The 19,108-nt window shown below is 38.5% G+C and overlaps 1 protein-coding gene across 1 annotated transcript; it reads right to left on the bottom strand.

The window, feature by feature from the left end:
- Nucleotides 1-10,833: 10,833 nt before the first annotated feature.
- On the bottom strand, nt 10,834-18,701 carry LOC110585533 (olfactory receptor 4K13). The gene is made up of 2 exons (XM_021695716.1): nt 17,782-18,701; nt 10,834-10,879 (listed from the first exon to the last, which is right to left on the bottom strand). Exons 1-2 carry the CDS (start codon nt 18,696-18,698, stop codon nt 10,834-10,836), a joined length of 963 nt encoding a protein of 320 aa, XP_021551391.1. The 5' UTR covers nt 18,699-18,701.
- Nucleotides 18,702-19,108: the final 407 nt, after the last annotated feature.

Here is a 19,108-nt window from a genome sequence, read left to right on the forward strand (position 1 = left end):
CTTCTATATCAGAGTAAAACTCTAGTCTCAGATCTCAGAAAAAGAACAAATATAATAGTGTTCCATGCATTACTGTGGGGATTCATAGAACTGCTGACCCTTTTAGGAGAACATTATGAAATCAGCCATGGACCTCTTCAGGCTTGCCGTCTTAGAGTTCTCTTGCTTACATAAACTGACAAAGCAACAGGAAACTTGACAGTTGAAAAGAGAATCATATTCTCATGATCTACACAGAACCAAATGAACAACTGAAATAGTAGGCCCTTTTACTTTCTGTGAAGATCATCTTTGGGGAGTGGCTCTCTAGAGAGGGAATTTATAACACAATGGCCCCATTGAACCTGGTTTCCTATTCTGCTCCTTACTCATCATGCTGGAATTTGTTTCAAATTCAAACACATTTCCTACTTGAATTCAGGATTTGTATTTGGAATAACAAGAGAAATACAAATACATAAAATGATTTGGGTGGGTATAAGTTTGCTGTTTAACTGTGATCAGCAGTAACCTTCTCTGTGATGATAAAGGAAAAGTTGTGACTCTGGCAATGACACCTCATTCCAAGCTTAGAGAAAAGTCGACGGAATATAGGTTAACACAGAGATTAGGAGCCTGTGCACTTAAGCATATTAAAGACTCTTCTCTTTTGTTTCAGACTATTTATCACCTTAACTCCAACTTGTTTCTCCCATCCCAAGCTCCACCACCACATTGAGATATGTATTCTTTAACTATGAGTAAAAATTTTTTAAATAAAAAAGACATCTATGAAAACTTCCCATGTAGTTAACACTTTGATAATACCTTTTAATGGTTCCATACTATAGCAGTAGCATTATATGGATATACAATCAATATTTTACACAATTACTCCCTAATTGTTGAGGCTTTGGGAATTATAAATAGACTTACAAAGATTCTTAATATAAACTAAACCATACTCTATGATACAAAATTTCCAATTAATACAATATGATCTAGTAAAGTTTATTTCTTTAATGGTCCAACATTATGTGATATGTGAAAGTGATATATTGAAATAACATATTTACCAATTAAACATAGAGGCCCCTGGGTGGCTAAACATAGAGAAAAACATAGGGGCCCCTGGGTGGCTCAGTTGGTTAAGTGTCCAACTCTCGGTTTTAGCTCAGGTCATGATCTCAGGGTCGTGAGATCAAGTCCTGTGTCAGGATCCATGCTCAGCGCAGAGTATGCCGTAGATTCTTTCCCTCTTCCTGCCCCTCTGTAACTTCCCCCAATTACTCACTTATCTCTAAAATAAATAATTTTTTAAAAATAGAGAAAAACACAGGAACACTTGATAAATATAGTAATGGCAATAGATAAAACTATCCATTCTTGATAAAATAAACCAGAAATAAAAAGTATTTCTTAACTTGGTAAAGAATCTATCAGAAAAGACTGGTGAAATCATTTTCTAATAGTAAAACACAAAAAGCATTCTACTTAATCAAACAGAAAAAGGAGATGAATGAAAGTCTCTGAACAAGAGTTTGAAGCTGTCAAAGTGGCAATTATCTGAGGGGAATGATACTGAAAGAGGAGGAAACTGAAAAGAAAAAGCCCCAAATCTATGTAAAAGTTGGAAAAAAAAAAAACAGAAAATGTAATAATGGATAAAAGCTGTTCAAAATCACAATAAAGCAATCACGTGACTTATGTGTAACATTAAACTATTTGACAAAGTCAGGAGAGTGGAAAAATAGAATCAAAACACCCTGTTTTTTTTTCCCAATTGTTTAGGAAGTTTTAAATGAAATTTTAAGTAAACTGTAATAAACTCAATATGTGGAATGCATTAAAATAAAATTCAAAAAAATCAAATACAGGGAAAATTACATTTAAACTGATAAAGGAGCCCCCATGGGAAGCCAGGCGAAAGCCACCAAAACCAGATTCAAGCAGCACACTAAAGCTACAGTTCCAAATACCAACACTAGAGGGAGGAAGATATCACAAAATGTTTGAGAAGCCCTAGAACCTCTGATCATGTTGACTGGTGGAGATCTCCTCTTGAAAAAAGCCAGTAGCAAAGACTGAGATGGTGGTTGTTTTTCAATTGCCCAAATTCCAGCCAAAAAATCGTAAGCCATACAAAGAAACAAGGAAACAAGACCCAATCAAAACAACATAAAATCCTAGAACTAACACTAAAAGAAGCATATCTATCAATTGCCAGACAGAATTTTTAATAGCTGTCATAAAGATGCTCAATGAACTAAAAGAAAACGCAGATACACAATCAAATGAAATCAGGAAAATGATGCATGGACAAAATGAGAATATCAAAAAAGATAAAGAAACTTTCAAAACAACCAAACAAAAATTCTGGAGCTGAAAAATGTAATAACTAGGGCTACCTGGGTGGCTCAGTTGGTTAGGTGTCTGACTCTTGATTTCAATTTCCACTCAGGTCATGATCTCAGGGTTGTGATACTGAGCCCCGTGTTGGGCTCTTCACTGGGCATGCAGCCCGCTTAAAATTCTTTCTATCTCTCCCTCTGCCCCCACCCCTGCTTGCACTCTCTCTCCCTCTCTCTCTCTCTCAAAAAAAAAATATATATATATGTGTGTGTGTGTATACACACACACATAACTAAAGTGAAACATTCATTACAGGGGTTCAAAATCAGACTTGACAGGCAGGAGAGTCTGTGAACTGGAAGACATGTCATTTGATATCATGGAACCAAAGGTGCAAAAGACCAAAAAATTAAGAGAATTTCAAAAAGCCTAAGCGCCTTATATGCCTGTGGGATCCCAGAAAGGAGCTTAGCTTATCTGATGAAATAATGGCCAAAATTTTCCAAAATCTGAGAAAAGTAATGGACATACAAATAAAAGAATTTAAAGAACTCCAACTGAAGTAAATCTGAACAGAACTACATTGACATTATAATCAAACTGCATAAAGTCAAAAATAAAGAAAGAAATATTCAAAAAAGAAAGAGAGGCATGGAGCAAGATGGCGGAGGAGTAGGAGACCTGGATTTCGTCTGGTCTCAGGAATTCAGATGGATAGGGATCAAACCATTCTGAACACCTACAAATTCAACAGGAGATCGAAGAAAAGAATAGCAACAACTCTCTGAACAGAAAAGCGACCACTTTCTGGAAGGTAGGACATGCGGAGAAGTGAATCTGAGGCGATATTCGGGGAATAGATGGCGGGGAAGGGAGCCTCCATCAGCCGCTACCAGCAAGTGATAGAGCAGCGGAGCACAAATTCGGAACTTTTAGAAGTTGGCTCTGCTGAGGGACGTCGCTCCAGTGGCTAAGTGGGGGGTGGAACCCTCACTGGGACAGTGTGGTCTCAGGACCCCTGGGGTCACAGGAAGACCGGGGGTGCCTGAGTGCTGCAGAGCTCCCAGGTATCGGAGCGGGGAAGCCGGCTGCAGAGATGGAGCTGAGGCGTGGGCTCTCAGCTCAGGGTTGCCATAAACCATGATCCAGGGCACAGTCCGGCCACTGCTCCTCCAGCAGGGACCTAACAAGCAGCAGATCCGGGGAGACTCACCTTCCTCCCCTGGGAGGAGCAGCGCAGGAGTGCACCACAGGGATCTGCTGGGTTTGGAGACTCCAAACTGAGTTGGGTGCCAGAGACAGAAATGCTCGGTCACAGGCCGGGTGAGCACAGAGTGTGGCCGGAGACCGGGGAGACGGGAGTGACTGACTGCTTTTCTCTGGGGGCTCACTGAGGAGTGGGGCCCCGAGTTCTCACCTCCTCTGGGGCAGAGATTGGGAGGCCGCCATTTTCACTCTCGGCCTCCAAAGCTGTACAGAAAGCTTGCAGGGAACAAAAGCTCCTGAGACCAAACCCAAGCAGATTACTTAGCACGGACTGGGCAAGGGAAGGGCAATTCCGCCTCAGGCAAAGACATCTGGGAACCACGGCAACAGGCCCCTCCCCCAGAAGATCAGCGAGAACAGCCAGTCAAGACCAAGTTTACTGACCAATGAGAATGGCAGAACTCCAGCGCTAGGGGAATAATGCACATAGAATCCATGGCTTTTTTACCATGATTCTTTAGTCTTTCAAAGTTAATTTTTTTTTTGAATTTTTCTTTTTCCCTTTTTCAACCAACATCTTATCAATCCCTTTTTTAAAAAACATTTTTATTTTTCATTTTTAGAGTCATATTCTATCCCTTCATAGTGGTTACCTGTATTTTTGGCATATATATATAAGTTGTTCTCTCTTTAAAATTTTGAGCTAGTTTCTTCTAACAGATCAAAATATACCCTAAATCTCTAGTGTATGGTTTTTTTCTACTCTCCTGCCTGATCACATTCTCTCCCTTTTTTTTCTTTTTTTTTTAATCCTCTTCTTTCTTTTTTCAAACAACTTCTTTTCAATTCCTTTTATAAATTTTTTTATAATTTTCATCTTTACAGTCATATTCCATCCCTTCATCATATCAACCCTTATTTTTGTACATATATAAGTTTTTCTTTCTTTAAAATTTTGGGAGGCACTTTCTTCTAAAAGACCAAAATACACCCAAAATCTAGTGTGTGGCACTGATCTATGTACCACCCTGATCATATTTGATCATATTCTGTTCTTTTTTGTTTTGTTCTGTTTTTGTTTGTTTTTATCTTTATCCTTTTCTTTTTCTTTTTTCTCTCTTTCCCTTTCTTTTCCCCCTGCTTCAGGTCTTTTCCGATTTGTTTAGAGTGTATTTTCTGGGGACGTTGTTACCCTGTTAGCATTTTGTTCTCTCATTCATCTATTCTCCTGTGGACAAAATGACAAGACGAAAAAAATCACCTCAACAAAAAGAACAAGAGGTAGTACCGACCGTCAGGGACCTACTCAATACAGACATTAGTATGATGTCGGATCTAGAGTTCAGAATCATCACTTTAAAGACACTAGCTGGGCTTGAAAAAAGTATGGAAGCTATTAGAGAAACCCTTTCTGGAGAAATAAAAGAACTAACATCTAACCAAGTTGAAATCAAAAAGGCTATTAATGAGGTGCAATCAAATATGGGGGCGCTAACTGCTAGGATAAATGAGGCAGAAGAGAAAATCAGTGATATAGAAGACCAAATAATGGAAAATAAAGAAGCTGAGAAAAAGAGAGATAAACAACTACTGGATCATGAGGGCAGAATTCGAGAGATAAGTGATACCATAAGACAAAACAACATTAGAATAATTGGGATCCCAGAAGAAGAAGAAAGAGAGAGGGGGGCAGAAGGTATATTGGAGCAAATTATAGCAGAGAACTTCCCTAATTTGGGGAAGGAAACAGGCATCAAAATCCAGGAGGCACAGAGAACCCCTCTCAAAATCAATAAAAATAGGTCAACACCCCGACATCTAATAGTAAAACTTTACAAGTCTCAGAGACAAAGAGAAAATCCTGAAGGCAGCTTGGGACAAGAGATCTGTAACCTACAATGGTAGAAACATTAGATTGGCAGCTGATCTATCCACAGAGACCTGGCAGGCCAGAAAGGACTGGCAGGATATATTCAGGGTACTAAATGAGAAAAATATGCAGCCAAGAATACTATATCCAGCTAGGCTGTCATTGAAAATTGAAGGAGAGAGAAAAAGCTTCCAGGACAAACAAAAATTAAAGGAATTTGCAAACACAAAACCCGCCCTACAAGAAATATTGAAAGGGGTCCTCTAAGCAAAGAGAGAGCCTAAAAGCAACACAGACCAGAAAGGAACACAGACAATATACACTAACACTCACCTTACAGGCAATACAATGGCACTAAATTCATATCTTTCCATAGTTACCCTGAATGTAAAAGGGCTAAATGCCCCAATCAAAAGTCACAGGCTATCAGATTGGATGAAAAAACAAGACCCATTGATATGCTGTCTGCAAGAGACTCATTTTAGACCCAAAGACACACCCAGATTGAAAGTGAAGGGGTGGAAAACCATTTACCATGCTAATGGACACCAAAAGAAAGCTGGGGTGGCAATCCTTATAGCAGACAAATTAGATTTTAAACCAAAGAATGTAATAGGAGATGAGGAAGGACACTATATCCTACTTAAAGGGTCTATCCAACAAGAAGATCTAACAATTGTAAATATCTATGCCCCTAACATGGGAGCAGCCAATTATATAAGGCAATTAATAACAAAAGCAAAGAAACACATCGACAACAATACAATAATACTGGGGGACTTTAACACCCCCCTCACTGAAATGGACAGATCATCTAAGCAAAAGATCAACAAGGAAATAAAGACTTTAAATGACACACTGGACCAAATGGACTTCACAGACATATTCAGAACATTCCATCCCAAAGCAACGGAATACACATTCTTCTCTAGTGCCCATGGAACATTCTCCAGAAGAGATCACATCCTAGGTCACAAATCGGGTCTCAACCGGTACCAAAAGACTGGGATCATTCCCTGGTCATTTTCAGACCACAATGCTTTGAAACTAGAACTCAATCACAAGAGAAAAGTCGGAAAGAACTCAAATACATGGAGGCTAAAGAGCATCCTACTAAAGAATGAATGGGTCAACCAGGAAATGAAAGAATAATTTAAAAAATTCATGGAAACCAGTGAAAATGAAAACACAACTGTTCAAAATCTTTGGGATGCAGCAGAGGCAGTCCTAAGAGGAAAGTATATAGCAATACAAGCCTTTTCAAGCAACAAGAAAGGTCTCAAATCGACAACCTAACCCTACACCTAAAGGAGCTAGAGAAAGAACAGCAAATAAAGCCTAAACCCAGCAGGAGAAGAGAAATGATAAAGATCAGAGCAGAAATCAATGAAATAGAAACTAAAAGAACAGTAGAACAGATCAACGAAACTAGGAGCTGGTTCTTTGAAAGAATTAACAGGATTGAGAAACCCCTGGCCAGACTTATCAAAAAGAAAAGAGAAATGACCCAAATCAACAAAATCATGACTGAAAGAGGAGAGATCACAACCAACACCAAAGAAATACAAACAATTTTAAGAACATATTATGAGCAACTCTATGCCAGCAAATTAGATAACCTGGAAGAAATGGATGCATTCCTAGAGATGTATCAACTACCAAAACTGAACCAGGAAGAAATAGAAAACCTGAACAGACCTAAAACCACTAAGGAAATTGAAGCAGTCATCAAAAATCTCCCAACAAACAAAAGCCCAGGGCCAGATGTCTTCCCAGGGGAATTCTACCAAACATCTAAAGAAGAATTAATACCCATTCTTCTGAAACTGTTCCAAAAAATAGAAATGGAAGGAAAACTTCCAAACTCCTTTTATGAGGCCACCATTACCTTGATCCCAAAACCAGACAAAGACCCCATCAAAAAGGAGAATTACAGACCAATATCCCTGATGAACATGGATGCAAAAATTCTCACCAAAATACTAGCCAATAGGATCCAACAGTACATTAAAAGGATTCTTCACCACGACCAAGTGGGATTTATCCCTGGGCTGCAAGGTTGGTTCAACATCCGCAAATCAATCAACGTGATACAATACATTAACAAAGGAAAGAACAAGAATCATAGGATCCTCTCAATAGATGCAGAAAAAGCATTTGACAAAGTACAGCATCCTTTCTTGATCAAAACCCTTCAGAGTATAGGGATAGAGGGTACATACCTCAATATCATAAAAGCCATCTATGAAAAACCCACAGCAAATATCATTCTCCAAGGGGGAAAACTGAGAGCTTTCCCCCTAAGGTCAGGAACACGGCAGGGATGTCCACTATCACCACTGCTATTCAACATAGTATAGAAGTCCTAGCCACAGCAATCAGACAACAAAAAGAAATCAAAGGCATCCAAATCAGCAAAGAAGAAGTCAAACTCTCACTCTTTGCAGATGATATAATACTTTATGTGGAAAACCCCAAAGACTCCACCCCAAAACTGCTAGAACTCATACAGGAATTCAGTAAAGTGGCAGGATATAAAATCAATGCACAGAAGTCAGTGGCATTCCTATACACCACCACCAAGACAGAAGAAAGAGAAATTAAGGAGTCAATCCCATTTACAATCGCACCCAAAACCATAAGATACCTAGGAATAAATCTAACCAAAGAGACAAAGGATCTGTACTCAGAAAACTATAAAATACTCATGAATGAAATTGAGGAAGACACAAAAAAATGGAAAAACATTCCATGCTCATGGATTGGAAGAACAACTATTGTGAAGATGTCAATGCTACCTAGAGCAATCTACACATTCAATGCAATCCCCATCAAAATACCATCCACTTTTTTCAAAGAAATGGAACAAATAATCCTAAAATTTGTATGGAACCAGAAAAGACCCCGCATAGCCAGAGGAATGTTGAAAAAGAAAAGCAAAGCTGGCGGCATCACAATTCCGGACTTCAAGCTCTATTACAAAGTTGTCATCATCAAGACAGTATGGTACTGGCACAAAAACAGACACATAGATCAATGGAACAGAATAGAGAGCCCAGAAATGGACCCTCAACTCTATGGTCAACTTATCTTTGACAAAGCAGGAAAGAATGTCCAATGGAAAAAAGACAGTCTCTTCAACAAATGGTGTTGGGAAAATTGGACAGCCACATGCAGAAGAATGGAACTGGACCATTTCCTTACACCACACACAAAAATAGACTCCAAATGGTTGAAAGACCTCAATGTGAGACAGGAGTCCATCAGAATCCTAAAGGAGAACACAGGCAGCAACCTCTTCGACCTCAGCCGCAGCAACTTCTTCCTAGAAACATCGCCAAAGGCAAGGGAAGCAAGGGCAAAAATGAACTATTGGAACTTCATCAAGATAAAAAGCTTTTGCACAGCAAAAGAAACAGTCAACAAAACCAAAAGACAACCGATAGAATGGGAGAGGATTTTTGCAAATGACCTATCAGATAAAGGGCTAGTATCCAAAATCTATAAAGAACTCATCAAACTCAACACCCAAAGAACAAAGAATCCAATCAAGAAATGGGCAGAAGACATGAACAGGCATTTTTCCAAAGAAGACATCCAAATGGTCAACAGACACATGAAAAAGTGCTCAACATCGCTCGGCATCAGGGAAATCCAAATCAAAACCTCAATGAGATACCACCTCACACCAGTCAGAATGGCTAAAATTAACAAGTCAGGAAATGACAGATGTTGGCAGGGATGCAGAGAAAGGTGAACCTTCCTACACTGTTGGTGGGAATGCAAGCTGGCGCAGCCACTCTGGAAAACAGTATGGAGGTTCCTCAAAAAGTTGAAAATAGAGCTACTATACGATCCAGCAATTGCACTACTGGGTATTTACCCCAAAGATACAAATGTAGGGATCTGAAGGGGTTTGTGCACCCCGATGTTTATAGCAGCAATGTCCACAATAGCCAAACTGTGGAAAGAGCCAAGATGTCCATTGACAGATGAATGGCTAAAGAAGAAGTGGTGTATATATATATATATACATGTATGTATGTATGTATGTCTGTGTGTATATATATGTATATATATATACATACAGTGGAATATTATGCAGCCATCCAAAGGAATGAGATCTTGCCATTTGCAACGACGTGGATGGAACTGGAGGGTGTTATGCTGAGCGAAATAAGTCAATCAGAGAAAGACATGTATCATATGACCTCACTGATATGAGGAATTCTTAATCTCAGGAAATAAACTAAGGGTTGCTGGAGTGGGAGGTGGGGTGGGAGGGATGGGATGACTGGGTGATAGACACTGGGCAGGATATGTGCTCTGGTAAGCGCTGTGAATTGTGCAAGACTGTTGAATCTCAGATCTGTACCTTTGAAACAAATAATGCAATATATGTTAAAAAAAAAGAAGAAGAAGAAGATAGCAGGAAGGGAAGAATGAAGGGGGGGAAATCGGAGGGGGAGACGAACCATGAAAGATGATGGACTCTGAAAAACAAACAGGGTTCTAGAGGGGAGGGCGGTGGGAGGATGGGTTAGCCTGGTGATGGGTATTAAAGAGGGCACGTTCTGCATGGAGCACTGGGTGTTACGCACAAACAATGAATCATGGAACACTTCATGTAAAACTAATGATGTAATGTATGGTGATTAACATAACAATAAAAAATTTTTTAAAAACATTTGGTACATGTCTACCATGTACCTGAGTTTTAAAGAAATTGTATATGGCTCTTGCCCTTCTAGAGATGTAAGATAAACAAATAAAAATGCATAAACAGTAAAAAAAAAAAAAAAGAGCCCTATTTAGTTGAAGACAAGCACTTATTAGAATGGAGCATCCTAACACTCAAAGATAGAAAATAATTCAAATGCTTCTCTGGTTCATATAATCTGGGATAATCTTTGTTAAATTAAAGCTTGAGTTTGTTGGTTTAATGAAAATGGACATGTCTTTTGGAGTTACGGTTTTTATGAGTCTTGTTTGAAACATTGCTCTTTCTCTACTATATGGTCTCCCAGATTTAAGAAAACTTGTTCTCTTAAGAGATCTAGGACTTACAGAGATTTGATAAAATATGCCTTTGTGAACAAATTGATTTTTTCTCCCTACCTGAACATTCCAGAAATCAGAAACTCACAGTCAGTATTCTTTCTTTTATGACAATTATACTTATTTCCATAAATTCAATTAGATCTGTTCTCCTTGTAACAAAACATTATTGGAAACATTGGTTATTTTATGAAGGCTTTGACTGGAAAGACATATTTGAGAGAGACATGCATAACCTCCAGATAGGACCAGAGAGCTTTAAGGAACTAAGGTTGACTTTATAGTGCCAATGAAGCCCTTGGAAATGTAAGCCTGGTGGTGTCTTCCTTATGGAGTTCCAAGGAGCCTTACCAGGAGATTAGAGAATGTTATTTGCTAGTAGGTGCAGGAAGCTCAGCATATTTGGGGGACCTCGAGAAGAGAGGAAATAACCCAAGTCTACAGGTATTGCAGACAAATCTAATGGCAAGTATTTGACTTGGTTTCTGGCCTCAAAAGACTATTAGAAGTTCAATCTGGGGTGCCTGGGTGACTCAGTTGGTTAAGCGACTGCCTTCGGCTCAGGTCATGATCCTGGAGTCACAGGATCGAGTCCCGCATCAGGCTCCCTGCTCGGCAGGGAGTCTGCTTCTCCCTCTGACCCTCCTCCCTCTCATGCTCTCTGTCTCTCATTCTCTCTCTCTCTCAAATAAATAAATAAAATCTTTAAAAAAAAAAAAGAAGTTCAATCTGATATTCCTTATGAATAGATCTAGCAAAGCAGATTTAAAAGAACCTACGTGGCTGATCACTATTCTTGTTGTGCTTATGTAAGTAATTAGGCCAAGTTTGTTAAAACTGGATTTATTTTTTGTTTCAGAGGTACAGGTCTGTGATTCAACAGTCTTACACAATTCACAGTGCTCACCATAGCCCCCCACAAAAAAACCTGGATTTATTTTGCAAACAAATTAGTCTTAATCTAGTACCTTCAATAAAAATGAGGGTAAATTTAGAGAGAAAAAATTATATTCCAATAACACAACTTTATGCATGTTAAATTCTAATTCTGATGGTCTTTGCATATTTGTTGTTTGCCTATACAACTGGCTAGATCCTAAATTCTCCTGGTTTCTTCAAATATCTGTCTATGACTCTACCAACTAAGGTTTCCCATTTTTTCCCATTCTTTTACCTTGAACAAACCTGGGTTTCATCTACTCGCTCCAAACAATCCTGCCAGGGCAGAGGCTTTAGGGCCACCAGAGAAGGTGCTATCCTGTGACCCCAATCAAGATATAAATGCAGGAGGACTCCCCAGACTTCAAAAGTACTGAGAATTTATCCCAGTAGGAATAAAAACAGGAGTACCAGACAAAAGAATCTAAATAAGGTTCAACAAGTTAATCAGATGTGTCAAGAAGACCCCTCATCTTTTCTTGAATGATTCCAACAAGCATATCATCAATATGCTGATATTGATCCTGAAGCACCTGAAAACTTAAAAGTGATAAATAGGACTCTTATTAGCAAAGTGCCCCAGATATTCAAAGGAAATTACAAAAAGTAGAGGTAGCTTTAGAGATGGTTACCCGGGCATTGGTAGGGAGTGCTTTTAAGTTTTCTACTAAATGGGATCGAGCCCAGAAAACAGAGAAACAAACAAAGAAGTAAAAATAAGACAGCATGCTACTCTGCTAGCTGCTGCCACCTCAGGAAAGTCTCCCAGATAAACAGTAACATTCAAAAGCAAGGTCCAAGCCCCATGCCCAGACACTCCAGAATATTTCTGAGGGCAGGTTTTCCACTTCCACTCCCCTGGCTATTGCTCTTTGCCCCTTATTAGCAGGAAGCAGCTAGAGCAGTCATTATCCCTATTCCCCACGATCGAGGAATTATTAAATAAGAATGGCGAGTTGAGGCAGGTGCTTGGTTCCTGGACCTGTTTTGAAAGCATAAGCAGACTACAGTTGTATTAGTTGCATTATTAACTTGGCTCTACGTTCTGTTTTGTTCCCTACTTAAGTGTGGTTTATGCGCCTCTTAACATCATGCATGATCGATCATTAGCTTTGCCTTTTTTACCACTACTCCCCATTTACCCACTGATTGTAGAAACTTATGGGGGCTGGACAGTAACATTAGTCTTGACATATCTAATCATACCAGGTCCCAGTAATGCCACATTGTCCAGAAGAATGCTTACCTCCAGAGAGTTTCAAGGACATCCCACCACGTTTTCAAGAAACCCATTACCTTCCTCTCATGTCTATAAGCTGTGCCTAGGCCCAACAGGGCAAGGCAGCTTTGAGAATGATTCCCTGTCTTCTCCTTGGGCTGCCTTCTCATAATAAAGTTTCTTTGCTTCAAAACCAGTGTCTCAGAATTCGGCTTACAGCACATTGGGAGCAGGACAAGTTTGAGTTTGGTAAAGACTATACCTCCATTTAGACTTTCTGTGGGCAGAAATATAAACCATTTACTATTTTGTGTTTACCTTTTTTCAATCAACACTATTTATAAATTTCATCCTCTTTATTATATGCAGTCATTTTTAAAGCCCAATTCCTTTGAGTGACTCTTAGATTTGAAAGTTTCTACATCACTTTTCTTTGACTCAAGTATATGAGAGCAATAAATAAGCCTTTGCATTATTTGTCCATGGAGTCAGCTTCCCAGCCCTCTGTTATATTTTAAACAACTTCTGGATTTGGAAAGGAGGTAATTTACAAATGTGTTTCCAGAATTTGGTTAATACTGTTAGAGGTAGCATAGAATTATAAAGATGTGCACAGCTTCTAAAAACAGACTAGTTGGAATCTGGTCCTTTCCCTTCTAGCTGTGGTAAGTTAGGTACGTTATGAAAGCCTTCTGCCTCCGTTTCCTCATACAGAAAATGGGGATGAAAAGAGCACCTCACTTATAAGACTGAGAAACTCAAAGACTTCCCTAGACAGTCTAATTATTTACTTAATTAATTTTTCAAATACTGTCTTTTAGATACAGACAGAAGAACTGCTTTTGGCCACTCTCTCTTTAGTAGCCTCAAACAAGCCCTACTTTCCTTTATACACACCAACTATCTGACCGATTATGCTCAAAGTAAAATCGTCTGGCAGAACAATTCTGAGCAAAGGGTTCAGCCTTGCAAATTCAAATGATGAGAAGTATATATATTTTTGGTTCCTTTTGAAATTTGGAAGGATCATCCATACTTTTAGGGAAGTTAAAGACAACTAAGTCTTGTAAATTTATGGTAGGCAATATATTTAAAAATCATGAACCATGATTTTGACATACAGATAATTTCTAGGTACTAGTCTGCCTTGCCTTTTTCAGAATACTCTAACTCCTAATGGTGACTTAATGAGTTGTGATGTCCCCTGGAATTCTAGACTTAGCTGATGGGTACTAGTGGATGGGAAGCCCTTAAAATAACATTAAAATTTGTCAGTGAAAATGGCTATTTTGGGTAATGTTGAGATGGTAATCAGCTTGACTGCCTCTTTGGAAGGTATAGGCTGCATTTCGATTGCCTACTGGGGGACTGCAAAGACTCCAGACCATTCTTACAAATCCTCCTTCCTAATTCTTGGTTTTTGTTAAAACATGAAAGAGAAACACAGGAGATTGCAGCCACTAGGTGGCAAGCAAGCTGCTTGTAAACTTCTTCCAGTTTTTGCTTAGTTTTAACACCCAACTTTAGATTTCATTTTCTTAGATTTCTTCTACAGTTATAAAAGATTTACCTCAACCCACTGGAAATGTTCATAATCGCGCCAATGAAATTAGCAAATTTTTCCATGTCAAATAAGCCAAGTGTGATTGGTAGTTGTTAACCTCCCAAATATGTGTCATTTTCATAAAAATGTGTAAAATACTCACCATATTGTAGAAACATGTTAAAATCAGTAATTCTCCTTATTAGTGTACAGATGTGTCAGACCTTTTATGACATATATCTATTTTATTCTTTAGCGTTCAGGAGAAATTTCAAAACTGTATTAAGTCCTAGAAATGTCATGAGCTAAAATATGAAATAAGGTGTTGAAAAATAATAGAACATAAGATTATCATAGTTGAAATATTATATTCTAAGCCTGAAAAATTGACTAAAAATTTCAATGAATTAGAGTGTTCAGATCAGTGACTAATTTCAAGTAAATATATATATATAAATATATCTCTTTCCTTCATTACAGAAATATCAAAATGTTATGAGTAAAAATGACCTCATAAAAATTAAAATAAAATTAAATAATTCATAAGTTTAATAGTTTCAGTATTTAATGAAGAAAGCTATAAAACATCACTGGGGGATACAAAAGAAGGCCTGAATAAGTGCAGAATTCTAGGTTCTAGGATTAAAAAGACCAATATTGTCAATATCACATTTCTCCCATATCAATGTATAAAATTAATGCATATATAATTACTTAGTATTCATGTTATTTGATAAAAAACATTCTAGTTAATATCAATGAATAACTGAACTGGTTTCAAGACAATTTGAGGAAGAATAGCAATGAGGATACTTAATAGATATTAAAATGTAACATAGATTTATAATGATAAACACAACTTGCTATTGAATGAATCTCAAAGGCATTATGTTGAGTGAAAGAAGCCATGCTCAAAAGGCTACTTACTCTACACAGCAAAGAAAACAATAAACAAGCTAAAGGGCAACTTGTGGAATGGGAGAGGATATTTGCAAATGACATACTGTTAAAGAGTTAGTATCCAAAATATATAAAGAACTTATACAATTCAGCAACAAAAATCCCCAAATAATCCAATTACAAAAAGGGCAGAATAGGGGCGCCTGGGTGGCTCAGTCGTTAAGCGTCTGCCTTCAGCTCAGGTCACGACCCCAGGGTCCTGGGATTGAGCCCCCGAGTCAGGCTTCCTGCTCTGTGGGAAGCCTGCTTCTCCCTCTCCTTCTCCCACTCCCCCTGCTTGTGTTCCCTCTCTCACTGTGTCTCTCTCTGTCAAATAAAGAAAAATACAATCTTAAAAAAAAAAAAGGCAGAATAGACATTTTTCCAAAGAAGACATCCAGGTGGCAACAGACACATGAAAAGATGCTCAGTATCACTCATCATCAGGGGAATGCAAATCAAAACTACATGGATACCACCTCACACCTGTCGGAATGGCTAAAATTAACAACAGAAGAAATACTAGGTGCAGGTGAGGATGTAGAGAAAGGGGAATCCTCTTGCACTGTTGGTGGGAATGCAAACTGGTGCAGCTACTCTGGAAAACAGTATGGAGGTTCCTCAAATAATCAAAAATAGAACTACCCTATGATCCAGCAATTGCACTACTAGGTATTTATCCAAAGAATACAAAATTACTTAATACACTATTTATACCACCATTATCTACAAAAGCCAAATTATGTAAACAGTCTAAGTGTTCACTGACTGATGAATGGATAGGACGAAGGAGATATAGTATATATCTCTCCTTATATATATAATGGAATATTATTCAGCCATAAAAAGGAATCAAACGTCACCATTGGCAATGACATGGATGGAGATAGGGAGTATTATGCCAAGCAAAATAAGTCAGTCAGAGAAAGACAAATACCATGATTTCACTCATATGTGGAATTTAAGAAACAAAACAAATGAGCAAAGGGGAAAAAAAAGAGAAAGAGAAGCAAACCAAGAAACAGATTCTTATCTATAGAGAACAAACTGATGGTTACCAGGGGGTAGGTGAGGGGGTGGGTTAAATAGTGATAGGATTTATGGAGGGCACTTGTGGTGAGTACTGGGTGTTATATGAAGTGCTGAATCACTGTTTTACACCTGAAGCTAATATTACACTGTATGTTAACTAACTGGAATTTAAAGAAAAACTTTTTAAAAAGGTTACTTACTATATGATTCTACTTATGTGACAGTCTAGGAAAGGCAAACTAGGTATAAATAACAGATCGCTTTTTTCAGGGCCAGAAGACAGGAGCGAGAGAGGTGGACCACAAAGGAGCACAGGGGAATTTGAGGGTTGATGAAATTCTCCTGTATTCTCATTGTGATAGTTACATGACTCTGCATTTTTCAATACTCACAGAATTCTACACTAAAGAGTGATTCTTGGGGCACCAGTGTGGCTCAGTCAGCTAAATGTCCGACTCTTGATTTCAGCTCAGGTCATGATCTCAGGGTCGTGAGATAGAGCCTGCGTCAGGCTTGCACTGGACATGGAGCCTGTTAAAGTTTCTCTCTCTGCCCCTCCCCATTCACACCTGCACGCACTCTCCCTCAAAAAAGTAAAATAATAAAGAGAGTGATTATTTTCTATTTGTAAACTGTATTTTGAAAATGAAAATAAAAGCTTGATACTGCTACTAAGAATTGATTGTAGACTTTTCAGGAGTATTGATCACCTCTTACACCCCTGTAGGCTCTGAATCAATTTACCCATGGATTCAGAAAAAAAGGAAGAGACAAATATTAGTGTTATTACTGATAAAGTTGTGTTGGACTTTCAACCATGTAATATAATACTGTCCATGCCACAACATGTTTACAAATTTAGTTCACTCTTTTCATCTAAGGACTGTAAGCTTCCTGAAACCCTGGATATACCTCCTGGCACATTGTGGGCTCACAAAATATGTGAAGCATGGTTGGAGGCACTGTATCTGGGGCAAAAGAGTAACTAAAAGTTAATACACATTAACTAGGGATCATCTACAAAATGTGTTTTTCTAGCACCAAATAGTACCAGGCACTCAGCTACATGGCTATGTGAGGCATCATCTGTGTGCATTTTCTACACAGAGATTCCCAATATTAACTACAACTATAATAGCAGCAGTAATAGCTACAAGCATAATAGAAGTAGTAATAATAATTGTGAAGATTAAAAACATGTCAAAATAATAAAAGAAACATATAAAGAAGTTTTGTAGATTAAGTAGATAAAGAGAATTTATTCATTTTTTCAAATTTGCATGAGAAGAAGTAGTGAAGAGAGGATTTAAATGCACGTCTTCCAGACTGTACATGTCATGTGTTTAACCACTGACAGTGACAAGAAAAGGGGTTTGCTCTTTTTTATTATTATTATGTTATGTTTATCACCATACATTACATCATTAGTTTTTCATGTAGAGTTCCATGATTCATTGTTTGAGTATAACACCCAGTGCTCCAAGCAGAATGTGCCCTCTTTAATACAAGGGGTTTGCTCTTTAAAAGTTATACCTACTAGTTCCTTTTACAGAACTTGAAATAGCTTAAAAGTTCATTCCTTAAAATGTCCACACAAGAGATTATTTCTTCAAAAGCATCATCTACAAAGTATGTTTTGAAGTTATATGTCGAGTCCTTATCTTCTTCATGGCTGCTTTTACTTCTTGATTCCTTAATGTATAAATAATAGGATTTAAGAGAGGAGTGAAAATTGTGTAAAACACAGACAGAATTTTATCGACAGAATATCTGCTGAAGGGCCATACATAGATAAAGACACATGGGGCAAAGAAGAGAGTCACAACTGTGATGTGTGCTGACAGAGTGGAGAAGGCCTTGGCCAAACCACTGGCAGCATGATGCCTGACTGAGTATATGATGACCGTGTAGAAGACAAGCAAGAGGAGGAAGCAGACCAGGGACAGGAGGCCACTGTCAGCAACGACCAGCAGTTGTAGCAGGTAGGTGTCCTTGCAGGCAAGTTTGATCACAAGGGGAAGGTCACAGAAAAAGCTGTCCACCACATTGGGACCACAGAAGGGCAAATTCAACATGAAAGCCATCTGACTAGATGAGTGCACAAATCCAACTGTATAGGAGGATAACAGCAGCCAAATGAGCACTCGTGGACTCATGATGGTCATGTAATGGAGGGGTTTGCATATGGCAACATACCTGTCTATTGTCATGGCTACAAGCAACATCATCTCACTCCCATCTAGGAAGTGCATGAAGAACATCTGAGAATAACATCCCCACCAAGAGATGGTCTTCTGTTTTTGGAGGAAATCCACAATCATCTTAGGGGTAGCAAAAGAAGCTAGGATCATATCAATACAGGAGAGATTGATAAGCAGAAAATACATTGGTGTGTGAAGGTGTGAGTCAAAGATCACGGTGACCAAGATGAGGAGGTTTCCTAACACAATCCTAGCATAGACCACAGAGAATCCTAGGAAGAATAGAATCTGAAGAGTCTGAGATTTGGAAAGTCCCAGCAAAATGAACTCAGACACCACCGAATGGTTTGCCCTTTCCATGTTGTCAACTTTATCCCATCATAATCAAATTGAGTGAGAATCCTGGGCAGAAAAGTTGTGGTTACAGAAAGGATGGCTCATGTTGGTATCGAATTTTGATACTTAGACTGGGTACCTGAACTTAAAGCACCTCCCACTTTTGGGGGGTGATTTTGTTAGTCATTGATTTCTGAAATGTCCCAGAGAAGTGTACCAAATAGCAAGGAGAATTCAGAATATACATTTCTGAAAGACAAAAATAAAAACAGCACATGAAATCACCATTGTATTGTGAACTTGGAATCCAAAGACCTCAATACAACACCTAGCTGAGCTACTCACTGGGGGCAACATAGGACAAGTATCTCCTTACCAGGGTTAAGTTTCCTCCTCAGTAAAATAAAATGAAAACAGACTACATGATACTGAAT

Source organism: Neomonachus schauinslandi, chromosome 9, assembly GCF_002201575.2.
Source record: "Neomonachus schauinslandi chromosome 9, ASM220157v2, whole genome shotgun sequence".
In the NCBI taxonomy this organism is placed as follows: Eukaryota; Metazoa; Chordata; class Mammalia; order Carnivora; family Phocidae; genus Neomonachus; species Neomonachus schauinslandi.

Coding starts and splice junctions, on each gene's coding strand:
- LOC110585533 (XM_021695716.1), bottom strand. CDS start 18,698: ATGGAAAGGGCAAACCATTCGGTGGTGTCTGAGTTCATTTTGCTGGGA. Junction 10,880..17,781: donor AAGATAAGGACTCGACATAT/AACTTCAAAACA, acceptor TCCTCTCTTCTC/GAGGTCCCCCAAATATGCTG.